This window comes from Macaca nemestrina, chromosome 17, assembly GCF_043159975.1.
Source record: "Macaca nemestrina isolate mMacNem1 chromosome 17, mMacNem.hap1, whole genome shotgun sequence".
NCBI lineage: Eukaryota > Metazoa > Chordata > Mammalia > Primates > Cercopithecidae > Macaca > Macaca nemestrina.
This window is the reverse complement of record NC_092141.1, coordinates 85,576,450-85,595,733: the sequence shown is the minus strand read 5'-3', so window position 1 is coordinate 85,595,733 and position 19,284 is coordinate 85,576,450. Positions and strand designations below refer to the sequence as shown.

Here is a 19,284-nt window from a genome sequence, read left to right as displayed (position 1 = left end):
GGGCTGATGGGAAATGTAGTTCAAAACTGCAGTCGCTGGGGGCTGGCCGCGTCCTCAGCGCGACCCTGGAGCTGGGGGTAAGATGGTGGCCGCCACCAGGGGCAGTGGAGGGTCGGAGTGGGAAACCAGGCCTATAAAGAACCACGGCTGTCAGAAAACGAAGCTGGAGGTTCACTTCTGCCAGAAAGTCATTGAGCATCAGCACCGGTTGTCCCTGGTCGAGACTGGGGAAGCACAGAAAGTTCGAGGGGCCAGGGACGGATGAGGAAACCGGGGCTTGGCCGAATATCTTTTTTAATTGCTCTGCGGATTATATTTGGGGGAGGATAGGGGCATTTGGAGTGGTTCGCTGGGTTAGTGAAGAGGAGAGATTCCAAGGGAATCGTTCAACCTCCCGCTCAGGTGTTTTTAAGATTGGGGCGAGGCCGGTGAGGCCGAGGCGCGGGCGGCAGGGGGCGCTCGAGAGCGACGGGGTTCCGCCTCCGCGGCTGCCCGAGGGTCCGGGCCGAGTGTGCTTTTCATTCCGAGAAGAGAAAAAAAGGCAAGTGTCACGAGTTGAATTACGAAAAGAACGGAGAATGATGTAACACCCACTGCTCTTCTGGGTGTTATTTTTGAGGCAACCACTTTGGCTTCATTTTTTTTTTTTTTGGTTTCTGGGTTTTCTTGGTTTGTTTTTGAGACGGGGTTTCACCCTGGCACGCAGGCTGGAGTGCAGTGGTGCAGTCATAACTTATTGCAGCCTCGACGTCCCGGGCTCAAGTGGTCCTCCTGCCTCAGCCTCCCAAGTGGCCAGGGTGACAGGCGAGCACCACCACGCCCAGCTGATTATTTTTATTTTGCAGAGATGAGGTCTCACTGTGTTGCCCGGGTTGGTCTCAAACTCCTGGCCTCAAGCAACCCTCCTGTTTTGGCCTCCCAAAGTGCTGGGATTACAAAGGTGAGCCACTGCGCCCGGTCTGGCTTCATTTTTGAAATAAAAATAAGGCAAAAATGACAACAATCAGGGCCAGAATTTGCACCTATTTGAAAGCTAGTTTAAATTTGCAAGACCAAGAGCCTTTTCTCCATTCCAGTCTCCCCGTTCTCATCCACCCATTAACAGTGATCTCTGTGGCCTTCGGTGTGGATTATATTGTCCTGCAGATGGTAACATGTTGCAGATACTTATTTTCAAATTACCACATTTGTTTATGTTTACCTCCTTTCATTTGATTGTCAACTCTTCAAGAGCTTTTTATTTTAATTTTTTTATTATTATTATTTTTTGAGATGGAGTTTCGCTCTTGTTGCCCAGGCTGGAATGCAATGGCGCGATCTCGGCTCACCACAACCTCCGCCTCCCAAGTTCAAGTGATTCTCCTGCTTCAGCCTCCCGAGTAGCTGGGATTACAGGCATGCGCCACCACGCCCAGCTAATTTTGTATTTTTAGTAGAGACGGGGTTTCTCCATGTCAGGCTGGTCTCAAACTCCCGACCTCAGGTGATCCACCCGCCTCGGCCTCCCAAAGTGCCGGGATTACAGGTGTGAGCCACCACGCCCAGCCTCTTTTTTTTTTTCTTTTTAATTTCTTAACAGTGCAGGGTTTGGTGTTTACCTGCTATGCTAACAGTAAGTCTTCACAAATAATCATTAATTCATTCAGCAGTAATTCTGGCCATTGGGTTTCTCTACCTTACCCTTGAAGACACATCATTTTGTGTAATACTGAAAGGAAGAACGTGTTCTGTCCCTGCAAACATAGTTCCTTTCCTTTGAGACTTGCAGTGGGAATTCTAAGTGTGAATTTTCCAAAAGCTGCTAGCGGGCTGGTGACCTGCTGTAGACAAAATAGTAATGAGAGCTAATACTTCATAGCACTTACCAGGTGCCACTCCTTACATTGATTTCTGTACATGTATGAACTCGTTTAATCCTCACAATGCAGTGAAGTACTACTGTCAGAGGCACTGGAAACAGAGAACTCCATCTTGAATAGGAGCTGGGTGAAATGAAGCTGAGACTTACTGGGCTGTATTCCCGGACAGTTAAGGCATTCTAAGTCACAGGATGAGATAGGAGGTTGGCACGAGATACAGGTCATAAAGACCTTGCTGATAAAACAGGTTGCAGTAAAGAAGTCCGCCAAACCAAAACCACAATGGCAGTAAGAGTGACCTCTGGTCGTCCTCACTGCTACACTCCCACTAGCGCCATGACAGTTTACAAATGCCATGGCAACCTTATGAAGTTACCCTATATGGTCTAAAAATGGGAGGCATGAATAATCCACCCCTTGTTTAGGATATAATCAAGAAATAACCATAAAAAATGGGAAACCAGTAGCCCTCAGGGCTGCTCTGTGGAGTAGCCTTTTTGTTTGTTTGTTTGTTTGTTTGAGACAGAGTCTCGCTCTGTCACCCAGGCTGCAGTGGTGCTGTAACCTCCGCCTCCCGGGTTCAAGCCATTCTCCTGCTTCAGCCTCCCAAGTAGCTGGATTACAGGTGCACGCCACCACGCCTGGCTAATTTTTGTATTTTTAGTAGTGATAGGGTTTCACCATGTTGGCCAGGCTGGTGTTGAATTCCTGACCTCAAATGATCTGCCTGCCTCAGCCTCCCAAAGTGCTAGGATTACAGGCCTGAGCCACCATGCCCGGCCAAGTAGCCATTCTTTTATTCCTTTACTTTTCTAATAAACTTGCTTTCACTTTATAGACTCACCCCAAATTCTTTCTTGCTCAAGATCCAAGAACCCTCTTTTGGGACCTGGATCAGGACTCCTCTCTGGTAACACTATCACTGTTCCCATTTTACGGATAAGGAAACAGTAGCACTGGGAAATTCGGTAACTTGCCCAAATTCACTTAACCAGTAATGGCAGGGTCAGACTTTGCTCCCAGCCTGTAGAATCCATGCTTTTTCCACTAATGAATAAGGTGACCTTATGTATAAGGACTTTTGTTTTGGGGGAGGAAGGGAGAAGGAAGAAGATTTTCATGTGTTTGTAGGGGTAGTTGGGGACAAAATCAGAAATGAGGTTGAAAGGAGGAACAGTGGGCACCTGCTCTGCCATTTGAGCCACTTCATGGCAGGAAGAGTGAGGATGGGAGGCTGCAGAGCTGATGTGTGGAAGATGGAGGCTCCGGGCTCTAGCAGGGCTATATTGGGCCTGGATGCCACCCAGTGTATAGTGAGGGCCATTCTTTATAGCTCCTCACTCCTCGCTCCGCCGCAGGCCACCAAGTCGCCTTCACACCTGACTGGACACTGCTTCCCCAACGGCAGCTTCATGGCAGATAGGGATGCCAGGGCAGCTGGGCAGTGGCCAAGAGGCTGGAGTGAAATACAATGAGAGGCCTTGTGCCTCAGCACATGTAAAGTACACTGTGTAGCCAACCCAGAAATAACTGGGGAGACTTCAGAGAATGTATCAGAATTCCTGAATGAGCTGGCAAGGGCTCAGAGCTGTTGAGACTGAAATGTGGATGTTACTGTGATCTCATTTGCACTCGTTGCTGGTGAGAGCTAGGACATTTGAGTTTTACCTACCGTGGAATTATTATGCAGCCATTATACCAGGCTAGTGCAGACCTCTATTTATTGACATGGAAAGAGTCACAGTCTAGTGACCCTTTACAAACAGGAAGGCAGAAGTCCCCAGCGCTTTTCAGGGACCCAGGCTCTGAGTACAAAGGGAGAATTCAGTCAACTGGCCTATTGTGTTGGGGTGGTCACTGACGGGGTTTAAGACATGGTATCTGAAACCCACAGTAATAGAAAACAGTCTTTGGGCTGGTCGCAGTGGCTCACGCCTATAATCCCAACACTTTGGTTGGCCAAGGCAGGAGGATTGCTTGAGCCCAGGAGTTCAAGACCAGCCTGAGCAACATAGGGAGACCTCCATCTCTATAAATAAAAAATTAAAAATGAAAAACAGCCAGGTGTGGTGGCACATGCCTGTGGCCCGAGCTGGATGGGAGGCTGAGGTGGGAGGATTGCTGGGGCCCGTGAGATTGAGGCTGTGCAGTGAGCCATGATTGCATCACTGCCCTCCAGCCTGGGTGACAGAGCAAGATCTTGTCTCAAAAAATAAATACATAAAAATAAAGAAAACAGTCTTTAGAATATTGAGGTTAATTTCTCTACCCAGAAAGCAATCTTTAATTGTATTAATAAGAACACAAAAGAAGGTAGGTAGTATCCCAAGCAGCTGACTGCTTACATTTGGAACGGTGGCAGCAGCGGCATCACAGGAAGCACATCTGTATGTCAGGCACTGTTAGCGGCTAGTCTCTTCCTCCATCTGATGAACCTAGGCTCTGTTCAGCTGCTGGGCAAGGGTCTGCTTCAGCAGGGGCAAGCCCCTCCCTAGCCCCCAGGGGCAAATCTTCATTCATCTGTACCAGACATGGTCAGTCTATTCCCTTCGCTGGAAATTGTTTTGGGAAAGGGTCTCCGATGCAATTCTGGCCAAGTTTGGGAAAGTTTTCCTGCTTTTAAAAACAACAGCCTTTTTTCTGGCTTTGGGACACTGTGAAGAAGTGATGCTGGGCCTGCTGGAGCCATCTTGCATCTGCAAGGCTTCCATTAAGTAGGAGCTGAAGGACTGCGATGGCAGAGTAGAGAGAAGAAAGAACATGAGTCCTCAGTGATGCTGCTGACCTGCAGAAGCCGCCAGTCCCGACACCCCTGAACTTCAGACCTCTTGTTTTGATTCAGAGACACATTTGTACATTTCATATATATACACACACACACATACATATATATATACACACACACACACACACATATATATACACACATATACATATATGGGTTTTTTTTCTTTTTTTGAGACAGAGCTTTGCTCTTGTCACCCAGGCTGGAATGCAGTGGCATGATCTCGGCTCACTGCAACCTCCCTCCACGTCCTGGGTTCTTGTGATTCTCCTACCTCAGCCTCCCAAGTAGCTGGAATTACAGGCATGCACCACCACGCCCAGCTAATTTTCGTATTTTTAACAGAGACAGCATTTCACCATCCTGGCCAGGCTAGTCTTGAACTCCTGACCTCAGGTAACTCGCCCACCTCAGCCTCCCGAAGTGCTGGGATCACAAACATGAGCCACCACAGCCGGTTGCATTTTCACGTTCTTAAATGCAGATGTGTCTTGCAAGCAATGGCATCTCAGTTTGAGTGAATTACAAAATGTGAGATTTTAGGCCGGGCACAGTGGCTCACGCCTGTAATCCCAGCACTTTGGGAGGCCGAGGCAGGCGGATCACGAGGTCAGGAGATTGAGACCATCCTAGCTAACACGGTGAAACCCCGTTTCTACTAAAAATGCAAAAAAAATTGGCCGGGTGTGGTGGGGGGTGCCTGTAGTCCCAGCTACTCTGGAGGCTGAGGCAGGGGAATGGCTTGAACTCGGGAGGCGGAGCTTGCAATGAGCGGAGATCGCACCACTGCACTCTAGCCTGGGTGACAGAGCAAGACTCCATCTCAAAAAAAAAAAAAAAAAGTGAGATTTAAAAAAGAAATCTTATTAAGTCATTTTAAGTTGGGTGTTCTATTTCAGTCAAATCATCCTAAATGATATTTTAAAAATAATTCTTCCCAGAAGAATGGATCATGGCAGAATACAGAAAATGAGCTGATGTGTGCAAGCGTCCTTTCTGAAGTAACAACAGCTATGTGTATATGAAATGTTTACTCTGTGGTAGGTACTCTGGAAGCACCTTTTATTCACTGTCTCATCTGATTCTCATGACAGCCCTGTCATTATCACCGCCCCCCCCCTTCCCATTTCGCAGCTGAGGAAGTCAAGGTGCAGAAAGGTTAAAGGAATTCATAAGTGAAGCACTGAGATCTGAACTCAAACAATCCAGCTAAAAACTCATGGTCTCAGCCACCATGCTGTGTTGCCTTAAAAAATTACACTATGACAGTGGAACATTTTTGCTTAACTCCAGAGACTTTAATTCACCCACCTAGAAAACCTGTCATGAAAACATAGAGGATTTTTTTCCTGAGAGTTCTTAGGACCATGAAACAGTGTTGCAAATCCTGTTCAGAAATCTGGGACCATGCAGATGACCAGGCAGATGGAAGAAAAGTAAAAATATAAAAATAAAAAACAAAACCTGGGATCAATGCTTTCAAGTTTCACGTAGCTTTAACTTTCTGGAGGAGGAGAAATACGACACAGACCCTATGCATTGAGAATAGATGGCGTTGGAGTTGTGGATTGTCTGTGCTTGCCAAACAGCATCCAGGAAGAAAAGCAATGCATTTGACTTCCCTGCTTGGCAGAGCCACTGCCTCTAGAGTATTACTCAAAAACTCATTTTTTTAAAATAAAAATAAATGAATTTGTAGACGATATAATGTTCCATGGATCTCTTCTGTTATTTCCTGGGCATGTCTCTCCATGCCCAGAAACCTTGCCTTCTCACAGCTGTTGCATAACCTTTGCTTGTGGTGGTGTTTGTTCCTGTTGCCTTGAAAGTCCCTTCGCTGCATTCTCTTCTCTGCTCAGCAAATTCCAGCTTCTACTTAAATACCTCCTCTGCGAAGTTTTGACTGAGATGCTGCAACAATTCCCGAGCTGTTTCCTCGTGGCACCTTCCTGGTGGCAGGTGGATTAGCACATTGTCTGCAACCCAGGACGACCTGGAGGAAAGTCCCAGCTCTACTGATTCTAACTGAGTAACCTTGGCAAAAGTCACCTCACTTCTCTCTGAGTCTTATTTTCTCATCTGTAAAATGAGGAGGAGGTCCTCATCATCCAAACATCATGGGACTTCGTTAGGTCAGTGCTTTGGAGCACTTAGCACAGCGCCTGGCACAAGGTAAGCACTTGATAAATGGGAGTTCGTGTTATTTCAGCATACTTTGAATACTCATCCCACTGTTTTATGATGATTTGTTTGCATGTCTGGCTTTTCTGCTAGACGATGAGTAAAACAAGCATCAATCTTCATTCTTGTTTTGTTTCTAACTCTAAATCATCTTTATTCTGGTGTAACTTACATACAATACAGTATAACCATTCACAATGTATGGTTCATTAGTCCAATAAGTGTATAGACCCATGTAACCACAATCCCAGTTAAGATTTAGAACATTTTTGTCACCTCAAAAGCACCTTCTTAGGTGGGGTGCAGCACTTCGGGAGGCCGAGGCCGGTGGATCACCTGAGGTCAGGAGTCCGAGACCAGCCTGGCCAACGTGGTGAAACCCCGTCTCTACTAAAAATACAAAAAATTAGCCAGGCATGGTGGTGGGCACCTGTAATCCCAGCTACTTAGAAGGCTGAGGCAGGAGAATTGCTTGAACCCAGGAGGTGAGGTTGCAGTGAGCCAAGATTGCACCATTGCACTCCAGCTTAGGTGACAAGAGCAAAACTCCATCTCAAAAACAACAACAACAACAACAAAAACCTTCTAGGCCGGGCACGGTGGTTCATGCCTGTAATCCTAGCACTTTGGGAGGCCGAGGCAGGCAGATCACTTGAGGTCAGGAGTTCAAGACCAGCCTGGCCAATATGATGAAACCCTGTCTCAACTAAAAATACAAAAATTAGCTGGGCGTGATGGTGCATGCCAATAATCCCTGCTACTGAGGAGGTGAAGGTTGTAGTGAGTTGAGATTGCACCACTGCACTCCAGCCTGGTCGACAAAGTAAGACTCCGTCTTACTTTGCAGTCAACAAAACAAAACTTCTTACCCTTGCAGTCAACCCCCACGATATCTAACCCCAGCCCCAGTCAACCACTGATGCCTTCTGTCACTAACAGTCGGGTTCTGCCTGTCCTAGAATTCCATGCACATGTCATCATCACACAGTAGCTGCTCTTTTGTGTCTGGCTTCTCTCAGTTTACCCATGTCGTTGGCATCAGCAGTTCATTTCCTTTTCATTGCTAAGGATTATTCTATCTTAATATATCTCAGTGTGTTTATTCCCATGTTGAGGAATATTTGCATTGTTTCCAGTTTGTAGCTATTACTAATAAAGCTGCCATGAACATCTTTGCAGTCTTTTTTGTGGATGTAAGTTTTCATTCCTCTGGGATAACTTTATAAGAAACCGCCATGCTGGTTTCCCAAGTGGTTGTAACACTTCACCAGTCCCCAGCCGTGTATGACAGGGTCACATTTTGGACAGTACTTACTATGGTCAGCCTTCAGCTTTAACCATTCTGGTGGGCAGGTAGTGGTATATCATTGGGCTTTTGATTTGCATGTGAAACATCTTTCTTTCCCAAAGTGCTGGTATTACAGGCGTGAGCCACCGCCCCCAGCCGCATGTTGAACATCTTTCTATGTATTTTAGCTGTATGTATATTTTTTGTTGTAGTGTCTATTAAAACCTTTGCCCGTTTTTTATTGGGCTGTCTTATTATCGAATTGTAAAAGTGCTTTATGTATTGCGGATACTAGTCCTTTCTCAGATTTTTGTTTGGCAAATATTTATTCCCGGTGTTTCCAAGAGCAGAGGTTTAATTTTGATAAAGTCCAGTGTATTAATTTTCTTTTCTGGTTAGTGCTTTTTGTATCCTGTTGAAAGGACCTTTCTTTCTCCATTGGATTACCTTTGCTGCATCTGTTTTTGGATTCCATTGATCTGTGTGTATATCCTTACGAATCTCACACTGTCTTGACCTCTGATTCTGTCTCCTCCTCACCTTAGCAAAGCCACTGTGGTCCACTTGGGTTTCCCCTCCCCAGGGCACAGTCAGGGAACTGTCTCCAGGCAGAAGCTGAGGCAGTCATGGGGTCACTGTCCTGTGTGCTGCCTGTTGTCAAGTGTCTGTTTCTTATATCTTGCCCAGTTTTCTGGTTGTTTGTGGCAGGTCTTAATCCGTTTCTGGATCCACAGTCCCTGGCACACAGCACCTCCAGACACAGTTCATTATAGTCGCTTTCGATTGGGAAAATCAGTGGGGCTCCCAGAGAGCTTCTGGTCCATCCCCTTCATTTTACTAAACAGCTCTTTTCCTGAGGAGATCATTAGTCCTTTATATCTTCACTCCAGCACACCTGGGCTTGACAAATATTTATCAAATGAGGAAACCGAGGTCTGGAGAACAAAAGGTCACAGGGATAGGCAGGGTTGGGCTGGCAGAACTAGGCCACCTAGGCTGGGGCCTTCCTATAGGACCAGCTGGCAGGGCAGGGTCTGTCTCTCCTCGAGTGTCACTCCTGACACCTGACACAGGGTTTGCACATTGCAGGTTCCCAGGACACACTTGTTAAATAAATGACCAAATTAACACATTTATTTCTTTTAATGCTGAGTTCAAATGGCTTCTACCTCTGCATATGATATTGTGTGTATGTTTGTGTATGTGTATGTTTCTGTGTGTGTCTGTGTGCATATGTATGTGTGTTTATGTGTATCTGTGTATATGTGTGTGTGTGTATCTGTATGTTATGTGTCTATATGTGTATATGTCTGTATGTGTGTGTCTGTGCATATGGGTGTATGTCTGTATGTGTATGTGTGAATGTGTGTGTGTATGCATGTGTATCTGTGATTGTGTGTGTCTGTGTCTGTGTGTGTATGTGTGTATGTCTGTGTATGTGTGAATGTGTGTGTATGTGTGTGTGAATGTGTGTGTGTATGCATATGTCTATGTGTGAATATGTGTGTTATGTGTGTCTGTGTATGTCTGTGTGTATGTGTATGTATGTAAATGTATATGTGTCTGTGTATGTGTGAATGTGTCTGTGTGTGTGAATGTGTGTGTATGTGTGTGTGAATGTGTATGTGTATGTATATGTCTATGTGTGAATGTGTGTTATGTGTGTCTGTGTATGTCTGTATGTGTATGTGTGTGGATATATATATGTGTATGTCTGTGTATGTGTGTGTGAATGTGTGTGTGTGTGTATGTGTCTGTGTATGTATGTGTATGTTTGTATATGTGTATGTCTGTGCACGCGTGTGTGTGTGAATGTATGTGTTTCTGTGTATCAATGTGTTTGTATGTGTGAATGTATGTGTCTCTGTGTGTGAATGTGTGTGTATGTGTGAATGTGTGTGTGTGTGTTCACATAGGGATAGGATTGGCCTCTCCTACCCAGGCTCACAGGCTGAGTCTGTTAGTAAATTTTTAAAAATTTTCTCAGCCCCCCACTACAGTCGTAATCCCCACTAGGGGGCACATGTGTCCCACAGAGAGGGTCTGTGCTCCTTAGGCACAAGGACTGGCTGCCAGCTGTCAGCGGATCCCCCTCAAACCACCTCCTCGGTCTCCATGCCCTGCACCCTCCTCCTGCAAAAACAAATCAAAACAGCCTTCCTCACCAGGCTCCCGTCTCCAGCTGGGCTGCTAGCTACCGTCCTGTCCTCTCCCCAGGGCCTGCCCCTGGCTGAAGGAGGCAACAGAGTGGCAGTGGCAGTGGCAGTGGCAGTGACTATGGGTGATGACCTCGCTGTCTGTCATCCCTGCCAGGGGCCACCACGTCCTCCCTGTGGAAGACTGGGGGATCCTAAAGGGGCAGCTGTCCTCTCCCCCTCACCTGGCAGGCAAGAACCAGCCTCTCAGGGCCCAGAGTCTGGTCTGCCCTTGAATGTGAGTTTCTGAAGACAGAACAGTGGTGATGACCCTGGCCAACACCAGCCCACCTGCAAAGGCAGGGCAGGCAGGCCCACAGCTCCATTCCTTGTGCCTTGTAGACAGGTCACAACCAGAATTTCCTCACGGCCCCCACCTCGAGACTCGGCCCCCTCTATCCCAAGCTTTGGCATCAAATTTCCCAGGCTCAGGTCCTGGCTTCGCTGCCAGCTATGAGTGACCTTAAGCAAGTTCGGTGAACCTCACTTTCCTTATTGGATAAACGATAACCATTCCTGCCGCATAAATGAAACAGTGCGTAAAATACAGCAGCTGGCACAGTGCCTAGCACATAGTAAGCGCCCAATGCATGTTAGTGGTTATTAATCATACGGTTAGTATCTTCATTATATTAACATAAGCTTCCGTGCGAACCACTTTGATGTTCTTCTGAGGTTCACAAAGAAGCATTATCTTCTTCTAGCTCTAGGTCTTGGGCTTCTTCCCAACAGCAGAGGGGCTACGGGAGCCTGAGGAACCAGCAGGGTTCGCTCTCTCGCCATCATGCCTGTCTCAAAGCGGGCACCGTGCCCTACCCATCTAGTCTCGGCCCAGCACCTCTGCTGTTTGCCCTTGCCCAGGACTGTCTGTGCACCCACACACACACACACAACCAGACACACACAACCACACACACACACACAACCGCACACTTGGAGTGGGTGGGTACTCCCCAGGGTGACAGTGGACAGCCACAGCTGTGGTGGCTACTTCCCTCACCCCCACCATACCCCCGCCACCTCATTAGTTCCCTGGTCATGCTCCAGTCTCCAGGAGAGACTGGCAGCCACCCTGAGCCTCAGTCGCAGGAGCAGCACCTCCCTGCTCCTGGCTGCTGCCCTCAGCCGCCCTGCAGCTCCAAGCAGCCTTTCCCTGTCACTCAGTCTCCCCCAGCAGAGAGATTAGCATTCACACGGAGGAAGGCACCACAGCAGGGCAGCGCCTCCCATCTTGTCAAGGAGCTAAGGTTCATTCCGGAAGCAGAGCCAGCTGGGAGTGGCGGTGTCCAGGTCAAGGCCCCACTGGAGGTTGGGACACGGTTCTGGGCACGGAGAGGTAGAGGTGGTCTTCTCCAGTACAGGCTTAGAGGGGGCTTCCCCACCCCAGCAATGCCACCCTCTGCCATCCTCTAGTCTGTTGCAGAACTACTGGTCACCCAGCTCTGTGTATGTGGAGAAACAGCAGGAAGGACCACAGAGTGAGGATGTGAGGAACTCTAGCCATCCTGAATCTACCACTGTTCAGTAATTTACAGTTCAAACTGGATTGTGCCAGCTCACATATATGGGACACTTACCCAACGTGCTAAACATCTTCCATGCATTATCTAATCAACCCTTACAACAACTCTAAGACACAGATACCAGTAGGATCTGCATCCTACAGCTAAAGAAACTGAGGCACAGAGGTGTTCAGAAACCCAGGCCACAGAGGTAGGATGTCCTGGTGGAACAAGGTTCACACCCAGGAGCTCTAACTCTGGACACCTTGCTCTCGGACTCTGTTATTTCACAGTAGCCAGCACCCTGGACCAGAAGGGACCCCACCCTTTGCCTCAGCTCTCCCTCTGTAGTTGTCCTTTATTTGCCCTCTCCCAAGCCGCTGAGCACGCCTGCTCCCATTCCCAAGCAACGGCTCTTTGCAAGGAAAGGGAGGAAAAAGGACTCAGCCAAAGGACTCAGCCTCCGTGGGGACAGTGTCGTAGTCAGGATTTAAGCAATTCCCCCATTTGGAGGTCCACCCTTGCCCTGAGCTTCACACTAACCCCTGTGATGGGAGCCAGTGGGCCGAGGAAGGGGCACCCAGGTCCCAGGAGCCTTCTGTGGGGAGCTCTAGGCTGAGAGAGGCAACTTTCTGCAGCAGAAGCTGCAAATGTACAGATTGCGCAGAGAGCCCAGGGGTGGGAGAGGCCCCGGGAATAAGAGGCGAGCGTGGGCTGGGTGTGCGGGGAAGGTGTAAACACAATCTGCTCCCACCAAAGCCAGCCTGCTCCCTGGGGGAGACAGCCCCCCCACCCAGCCCACATGGCACCCCAGCTGCCCAGGCAACCTCCAAGCCCAGGTAACTACAGCCCCTCTGGCCGCCAGCAGCCCCTTCCTCCCTCTTTCCCGCCCTTCATCTGGATGGGATCCCTGGAGCAGCCACCGCCTCCGGTGCAGGTTCTTGGAACAGGGCTGTGGAGGGGCGCTGCCCTGGGGAGGTGCATCTGGGCCATAAGCCAGCTCCATGACCTTGGCCTGGCAATTCCTCACACCAGTGGAAGGAGATGGGCAACTTGGAAATGGCAGCAAGGATGAGGTGACAGGAACATGGCAAATAGATTAGAGAATAAATGCAGATAGGATCGGGGAACACAGACGGGGTCCCAGGAACAGTGCCCTCTGGCTCTCAGCCTGACAGGCCTGTCACCGGGAAGGCCGATGCCTCCAAAGAGAGGGACAGGCTGACAGGAGCTGAGACAGACGGTCACAGGCTCACGGCCTGGGTCAGGCTGGCGCTGTGGCTTTGCCTCTGCAGGCTCCTTCCCTAGTGTGACTTTCCCCCTGCCTCCTGCCTGCCCTACTTTGAGAGGCTCCCACAGAACTGCCTTTGCACACATCCCAGCCAGGCTCCCCGAGGTACCAGCAGCCCCTCCCCAGCGGGGTACACCTCCTCCCCCACCCTGAGCACCTCCCCAGCGGTTCCCTCTCCTCTGTGGCATCCCTCACCCTTTCCCTTCCCTCCCTTCAGAGGCGGAGCGGCGGCTGAGGTGCTGCTGTCTAGAGAACTCCATCTCCTACTGCCTGGAAGTCAAGGGCAAGGGCCAGCCAGGCAGAGACAACACCACTGGGCTGGGAGGGGGCTGGCTGGGGAGGAGAGACGTGTGTGCACAGAGGCACGGGGGGCTTCTGAAGACTAATAGCTGTGAGATGTCTGGAGCAGCTGCCTGCAGGGTCTGCGCCTGGATCTGGGAGCAGAAGCGGAAATCTGCTTTTATCTCTGCTCAGGATCGCGCAGGATTGGAAAAAGAGAAATGGCAGAGCAGCTGGGGGCAAAGAAGGCAGCCGCCGGGACTGAGCATCAGCAAATTGACAAAAACAAGTGTCAGGGTTTTTCCTTCCCACACGCTACTGCCCGTTTGGAACACACGCGCTCGCGCACATACAGAAAACACATTCGGAGGACAAGCTGTCAGTTGCTCCCATCCAGCTGCAGGCAGACATGTCACAGATCCAACTGGCATTTCTTATTGATAATTTCAGCAGAGCAGCCAGTGACAGGATGAGCTCTGGGAACTGGGGAAAGGCAAATGACACAGAAGCAAGTGCGGCTGTGGCAAACTGACACCAGCACCTCGGACCACAAGCGGAGGCTTAACAGAATAGCTCCTGGGCTGACAGGCAGTCAGCCAGGCCAGCAAACCACCCCCAACCCGTGCAAACTGTGTTGGGTTCCAGGGGGAGGCCGCCTGCCATGGTGGGTAGGAGCGTGGGCCCTGCAGCTCCAGTGTGAGCCTGGGAGCCTCCACTTCCTAGCTAGGTGACGTTGGGCAAATTATTTAACCTCTCTCTGTGTTTTCCCATTTAGAAATTGTGGATAATAACATTACCAGGCTCTGTGGGTGACTGAGGATTAAATTACAGAATGAATGGAAGCCCTTGCTTAGTAAACGTGAGCTATCAGCTGTCCCTTGCTCCTGGGGTCTCCTCACTCCTTATTTATTCCTACCTCTTGCCTGGGCTGCTGGCTGCCCCGGAATCAGCCTGGTGGACCCAGCAAGTCCCTCACCCTAGGTTTTCTCAGGCTTAGCAGTCCCTCAAAGAAGCCTCAGGAGCTCAGAGGGAAGGAAGCCCGTAACAGAACAGTGAGCACGTCTGCTCTTTCTGCCAGGCCCAGCCAGGTCCTGCTCAGGAGCCCATACCCAGGGCCTGGGGGAAGGGGAGACTGGCATCTACCTTCTCTAGTGCTGCTTCCCCCCATTCTCCCTCTTGCTGCTGCTCCGGCTCCCACAGCATCCTCCTGGGCTAGGGGACGAACCAGGACCTGAGCTGAAACAGAACACCGAACAGATCAGCACTTCTCCCACACCTGGGGATGAGACTTGCATTTCAGAGTGGATGTCCCAGAACACCGCCTCTCCCTTGGACGCCCTCTGACACTGCCCTCATGCCCCAGCACGACCGCCCTGCCATCCCCAAGCCTAGAAAATATGGTCAAACCACACCTGGTTCTCTTCAAACTAACCCTTGCCCCATTGCCTGGAACACAACAGGCTCAAGGTAGCAGCCAAAGGCACGAGTCCATCTGCCTACCCTGAACCTCCGTCAGTGACCAAAAGAGCTGAACACTGCCTGCTATCCTCCCACATGGCCGGGCCTTGCCTATTTCTTCCTGCCTGTCCCCAGCCTTGCCCTCTGCCCTCCCCAGCTCCCAGCCCTGCCCTACCTGCCTGGGCCAGCTGATCCCAGTCTCTGGGCCTGAGCCCCACCTGCAGAGGTGAGGGCTTACTTCAGAGGTTCTTTCTCCCTAAACAGAGGAAAGCACTGGGTCAGGATTGAAGGGCATGACCTTCCCATGTTTCTGACTCTCCTATTCCTCCTCCTCCCATCCCTATCAATTCACCCCAATATTCAGGGGCAGGACCACCTAAGGAATCAGTTGGCATTTAGGACAGTGTGACTGGAGAGTAGAAATGTCATCCCCACCGCCAGCCCTCCACGGCAGCCACCATCAGCAGGTGGTTCCTCGATGTCAGACCAATTTTTCCAGTTAACTGGGTCCCAGGGAGTTAATAGGCAACTGCTTCCTTCTGGCTAAGTCACGCCAGGCCTGGCCTGGCCAGATGGTCCTCAGATTTGGCCTTTTCTCTCCTGCCAGGAGGTCCAGGTCCATTTCATGTAGAAGAGACCCTGCCTGGAAGTCAGGGGCCTGAACGTCCCGCATTAACCACAAATGAGATAGATGATCGGGAGCAAGCCACCTAAATCTCCCTGTCCCTCCGTTTCCACAACCATTAACCAAAGATTAAAACCACATGTCCTGCCAATCCTCTGGGGTCACTGAGCCTTCCAAGTGAGTTAATATATAAGAAACCTCTGGAGAAAACTAAAGCACAGGTCCTGAGCATGAAACAAGACAGCTGCTAGCATTTATGGAGCAATCACTCTGCACCCTCACCAAAACCTGGCAACCACTCTGTTATTAATCCTAGTTTACATATAAATAAACCGATTGTTTTTGTAAATGTCCCCCATAGTCTTTCCATTAGTAAGAGGGAAGCCAGGATTTAAATTATCCCTGCCCCACTCCAGACCTGGGCTCAATAGCGTGGACCACTTAGCATTTGAGGGCCTCCTATCAGGGGAGGCCCAGGGGTGGTCATTTTAGCTGATTTAACTAATGATATCAATCAGGCTCTATTATGATGATCCCAGCTGGCCTATCGAGTTGAGGTGTCACAAAAATGCCGCCGTTTCCTGTACAGGCCCAGGGCTTCCCATTGGGCCTTCTGATCATCAGAATCTCAGGACTCAGAATCCCAGGACTCAGATGACAGGAGACAGAAAGACTGAAGTTCTCTCGATTGCCAGTTTCCGCATATCAAAGGGACACATTGCTGGCAGGTCCCCACTCAGACATGGATGGTCACAGTACCCGCCACCTGAGTCCTCCCTGTGTGGAGACACCCTCCTACCAGTGGGCCCTGACCCAAAGATGTCATCGGATCTTTTTTACTCTTTGTTTCACTGGGAGCAAAAAAGTCACTCTTCAGACAGGTCTCCCATGCTAGGTGAGTCCATAGGCACAGAAGGAACCGTTCATGCACTGGAACGTCATAAAGATTTGCTGATTTTTTCCAGTGTTTCGTTGGGATAGGCACCCCTATCATCAAACGACACTGGGCACCCAGGGAAGGAAAAGTCTGGAAGTTCCCCCAACTTCACCCCCTAAAGACCACATGGCTCCAGCCTAGGGAAGAGTTAACTTTCTGGCCACTGGAGACAGCGTCCTGCCCGCAGGGGCTACCCAGCCAATGGCACTCAATGCTGATGATGTCATGCTCCTCCCGCGCCTTCTATTGGGGACTGGACAGCGAATCCTGCTGGAGGCTCAGGCAGCGGAGCCGAGGCGGGGCGGGGGCAGAGGAGGAGGAGGGGGAAGGGCAAGGAAAGGCGAGCAAAGCCACACAGAGCTACTCCTGCCTCATCCCTCCCTCCACTTCCCTGTGCCTTCCGACAGAAGGTGCCCCGGGGGACCGCCCCTTACTGGAGATAGAAAAACAGCGGCTTTGGTCCAGAGGAGCGGGCTGAGGGCTCCCATTCCCAATCGCAGAAAACAGACATCCAGCCTGCCCACCAGGTGGACAGGGAGCAGGGTGCCTAGGGCAAGGGCCAGGATAGGGTGCACGCACAGGCGGGCAGACAGGCACACACGTGCACCCCCAGGCGTGCACAGCCGCAGCTTCCTTGGCAGCACCCTCCCTCCCCCAGCCCAGACTCCTGCCTTACCTGCCTGAGGACTGAGGGTCTGCGTCCACGCTGCTGCCCCTAGCTGCCCCATCCACGTCGCTGGGCTCTCTGTGGGAGCAAGAGTAGGCAGGAAGAGCTGTGGCTGTGCCCAGTCCCTCCCTGTCCCTCCACAGGTCCCGGCCGTATTGGGCTATGGGACTGGAGGCTGCAACTAGAGCCTTTGAAGCTATAAGTTCCCCTGCTCTGAGACTGAGCTCTCAAGGGTTCCTCAAAATGCCCTCCCAGCCCCCCTGAAGGTCCAGGCAGCCTCTGCCCACCTTCAGCTTGGTGGCAGCCCAGCCCCATGGTTCCCCCCAACCACCACCAACCGCCAGCCATAGCCCGGTCAGTTTCTCACGGTTGGACTCGGTTGGCAAATCGGCGGCGCCAGAGCATGGCCAGGGTGCTGAGCAGGAAAAGGGTGGTGCACATGGCGCAGCTGCCCCATCCCCTCCCAGACCAAGTCTGCAGAAGGCCACAGGCGAGGGGCCAAAATGGCCCCAGCCAGCTCTCAGGAGCCACTGCCGTCTGTCCTGCGGTTCCTGCTGGGGATGGATTAGGAGGCTCAAGCTGATTAGTGGGTCAGCGGCCGCGACCTTGTGAGGACTGATTAAGCTCGCTGGGCCCAGGTTCTCCCCTCCAGCGGTAGGGTCAAGGCGTGGAGTGTGGCATTGAGCACGTATTCGGAGTGTCGATCTGATGAGACGGGGCCTTGCTTGCAAGGAGCTGCCAGTCTAGACAAATGTGCTGTGAAGTACAATGACTGCAGTAGAGTGACCCAGGAGTAATTCAAGGCGCCTACAGGGCACTTTCAGAGTTGCAGGCATCAGGGCAAGGGCCTAAAGAGGACCAAGGGCATCTGAATTTGCAGTGCGCAAGGCAGAGGAGCCCTCAGACAGAAGATGCTGCCGAAGCTACTGACATGAAAGCATGGAGCATCTGCCAGTAACTGCAAGGTGAGTGGAGGTGAAGCAATGATGTCACCGTGGAAGCATCAGGAGAGGAGGAAGAAAGGGGAGGGATATTCGAGAATGAAGCCAGAGAGATAGGGGAGACTCAACAGTGAAGGGCTGGCAGTTTTACCCTCTGGACAATCCTCTCCAAACTTTGCTGATTACACACCCTCTTCAGTAAAAGGCAGGATTCAAGTGTGCATTCACAAAATAGATAGGGGCAGCCACTTACAAATTATAGGCTAGACTACTATACAGATTCATTCCTACACCATACGACTACATTACATTTGCAAAGGATGAGATATAAAATTTCTCCTATTTTTTTGGCCGGGCGCGGTGGCTCAAGCCTGTAATCCCAGCACTTTGGGAGGCCGAGACGGGCGGATCACGAGGTCAGGAGATCGAGACCATCCTGGTTAACACGGTGAAACCCCGTCTCTACTAAAAAATACAAAAAATTAGCCGGGCGCGGTGGTGGGCGCCTGTAGTCCCAGCTACTCGGGAGGCTGAGGCAGGAGAATGGCGTGAACCCGGGAGGCGGAGCTTGCAGTGAGCTGAGATCCCGCCACTGCACTCCAGCCCAGGCGACAGAGCGAGACTCTGTCTCAAAAAAAAAAAAAAAAAAAAAAAAATTTCTCCTATTTTCTTTCCACATCCCAAGGGGACCTGTTGGGCAGCCACTTGGTCACACCAACTTTGGGAAACTGTTGGGTGTGTATGTGGAGCATGGAGCCAGCCATGGCCATGCTGAGACATGGGTCTGGGAGTGATGTAAGAATCTGAACCCACCCACTCCCCTCCACCCCCTCCAAGACCCCCCAGGAGGCATTAGATTTTCCTTCCCTCAGCAAGGGGGAAGCAGTGTCAGAGGCACTGCCCCAAGGTCCCCCAGGCACCTGAACCCTGAGCTCCCAGGAAGGGCCCAGGCTGCAACTGAGGCTGGCCAGGGTGAGTTCTCCTTGCCTCCCCCGGACCTTAAAGTCAGATTTTAAGAATAAATACACGGGCCGGGCGCGGTGGCTCAAGCCTGTAATCCCAGCACTTTGGGAGGCCGAGACGGGCGGATCACGAGCTCAGGAGATCGAGACCATCCTGGCTAACACGGTGAAACCCCGTCTCTACTAAAAATACAAAAAACTAGCCGGGCGAGGTGGCGGGCGCCTGTAGTCCCAGCTACTCGGGAGACTGAGGCAGGAGAATGGCATAAACCTGGGAGGCGGAGCTTGCAGTGAGCTGAGATCCGGCCACTGTA

The 19,284-nt window shown here is 50.8% G+C and overlaps 1 protein-coding gene and 1 long non-coding RNA gene across 9 annotated transcripts; one reads left to right on the top strand and one right to left on the bottom strand.

Annotated features, from left to right (window-relative positions):
* The first annotated feature begins 18 nt into the window (after nucleotides 1-18).
* On the top strand, nucleotides 19-18,026 carry LOC139359688 (uncharacterized). Of its 2 annotated transcripts, XR_011616038.1 has the most exons (4): nucleotides 19-77; nucleotides 846-940; nucleotides 5,586-6,816; nucleotides 17,948-18,026. It is a non-coding gene; the product is annotated as an uncharacterized lncRNA (long non-coding RNA). The 2 variants fall into 2 exon arrangements; XR_011616039.1 differs by lacking the exon at nucleotides 846-940 and having other exon boundaries at nucleotides 26-77.
* Nucleotides 4,104-17,949, bottom strand: LOC105469205 (photoreceptor disc component). 7 transcript variants are annotated; one of them, XM_011719963.3, is made up of 5 exons: nucleotides 17,435-17,949; nucleotides 17,077-17,145; nucleotides 15,014-15,094; nucleotides 14,524-14,616; nucleotides 4,104-4,588 (listed from the first exon to the last, which is right to left on the bottom strand). In XM_011719963.3, exons 1-3 carry the CDS (start codon nucleotides 17,506-17,508, stop codon nucleotides 15,073-15,075), a joined length of 165 nt encoding a protein of 54 aa, XP_011718265.1. In that variant the 5' UTR covers nucleotides 17,509-17,949; the 3' UTR covers nucleotides 4,104-4,588; nucleotides 14,524-14,616; nucleotides 15,014-15,072. The 7 variants fall into 7 exon arrangements, 6 of the variants coding, with proteins under 6 accessions (XP_011718265.1, XP_011718264.1, XP_070939726.1 ...); XM_011719965.3 differs by lacking the exon at nucleotides 4,104-4,588 and adding an exon at nucleotides 9,034-13,863; XM_011719962.3 differs by lacking the exon at nucleotides 15,014-15,094.
* Nucleotides 18,027-19,284: the final 1,258 nt, after the last annotated feature.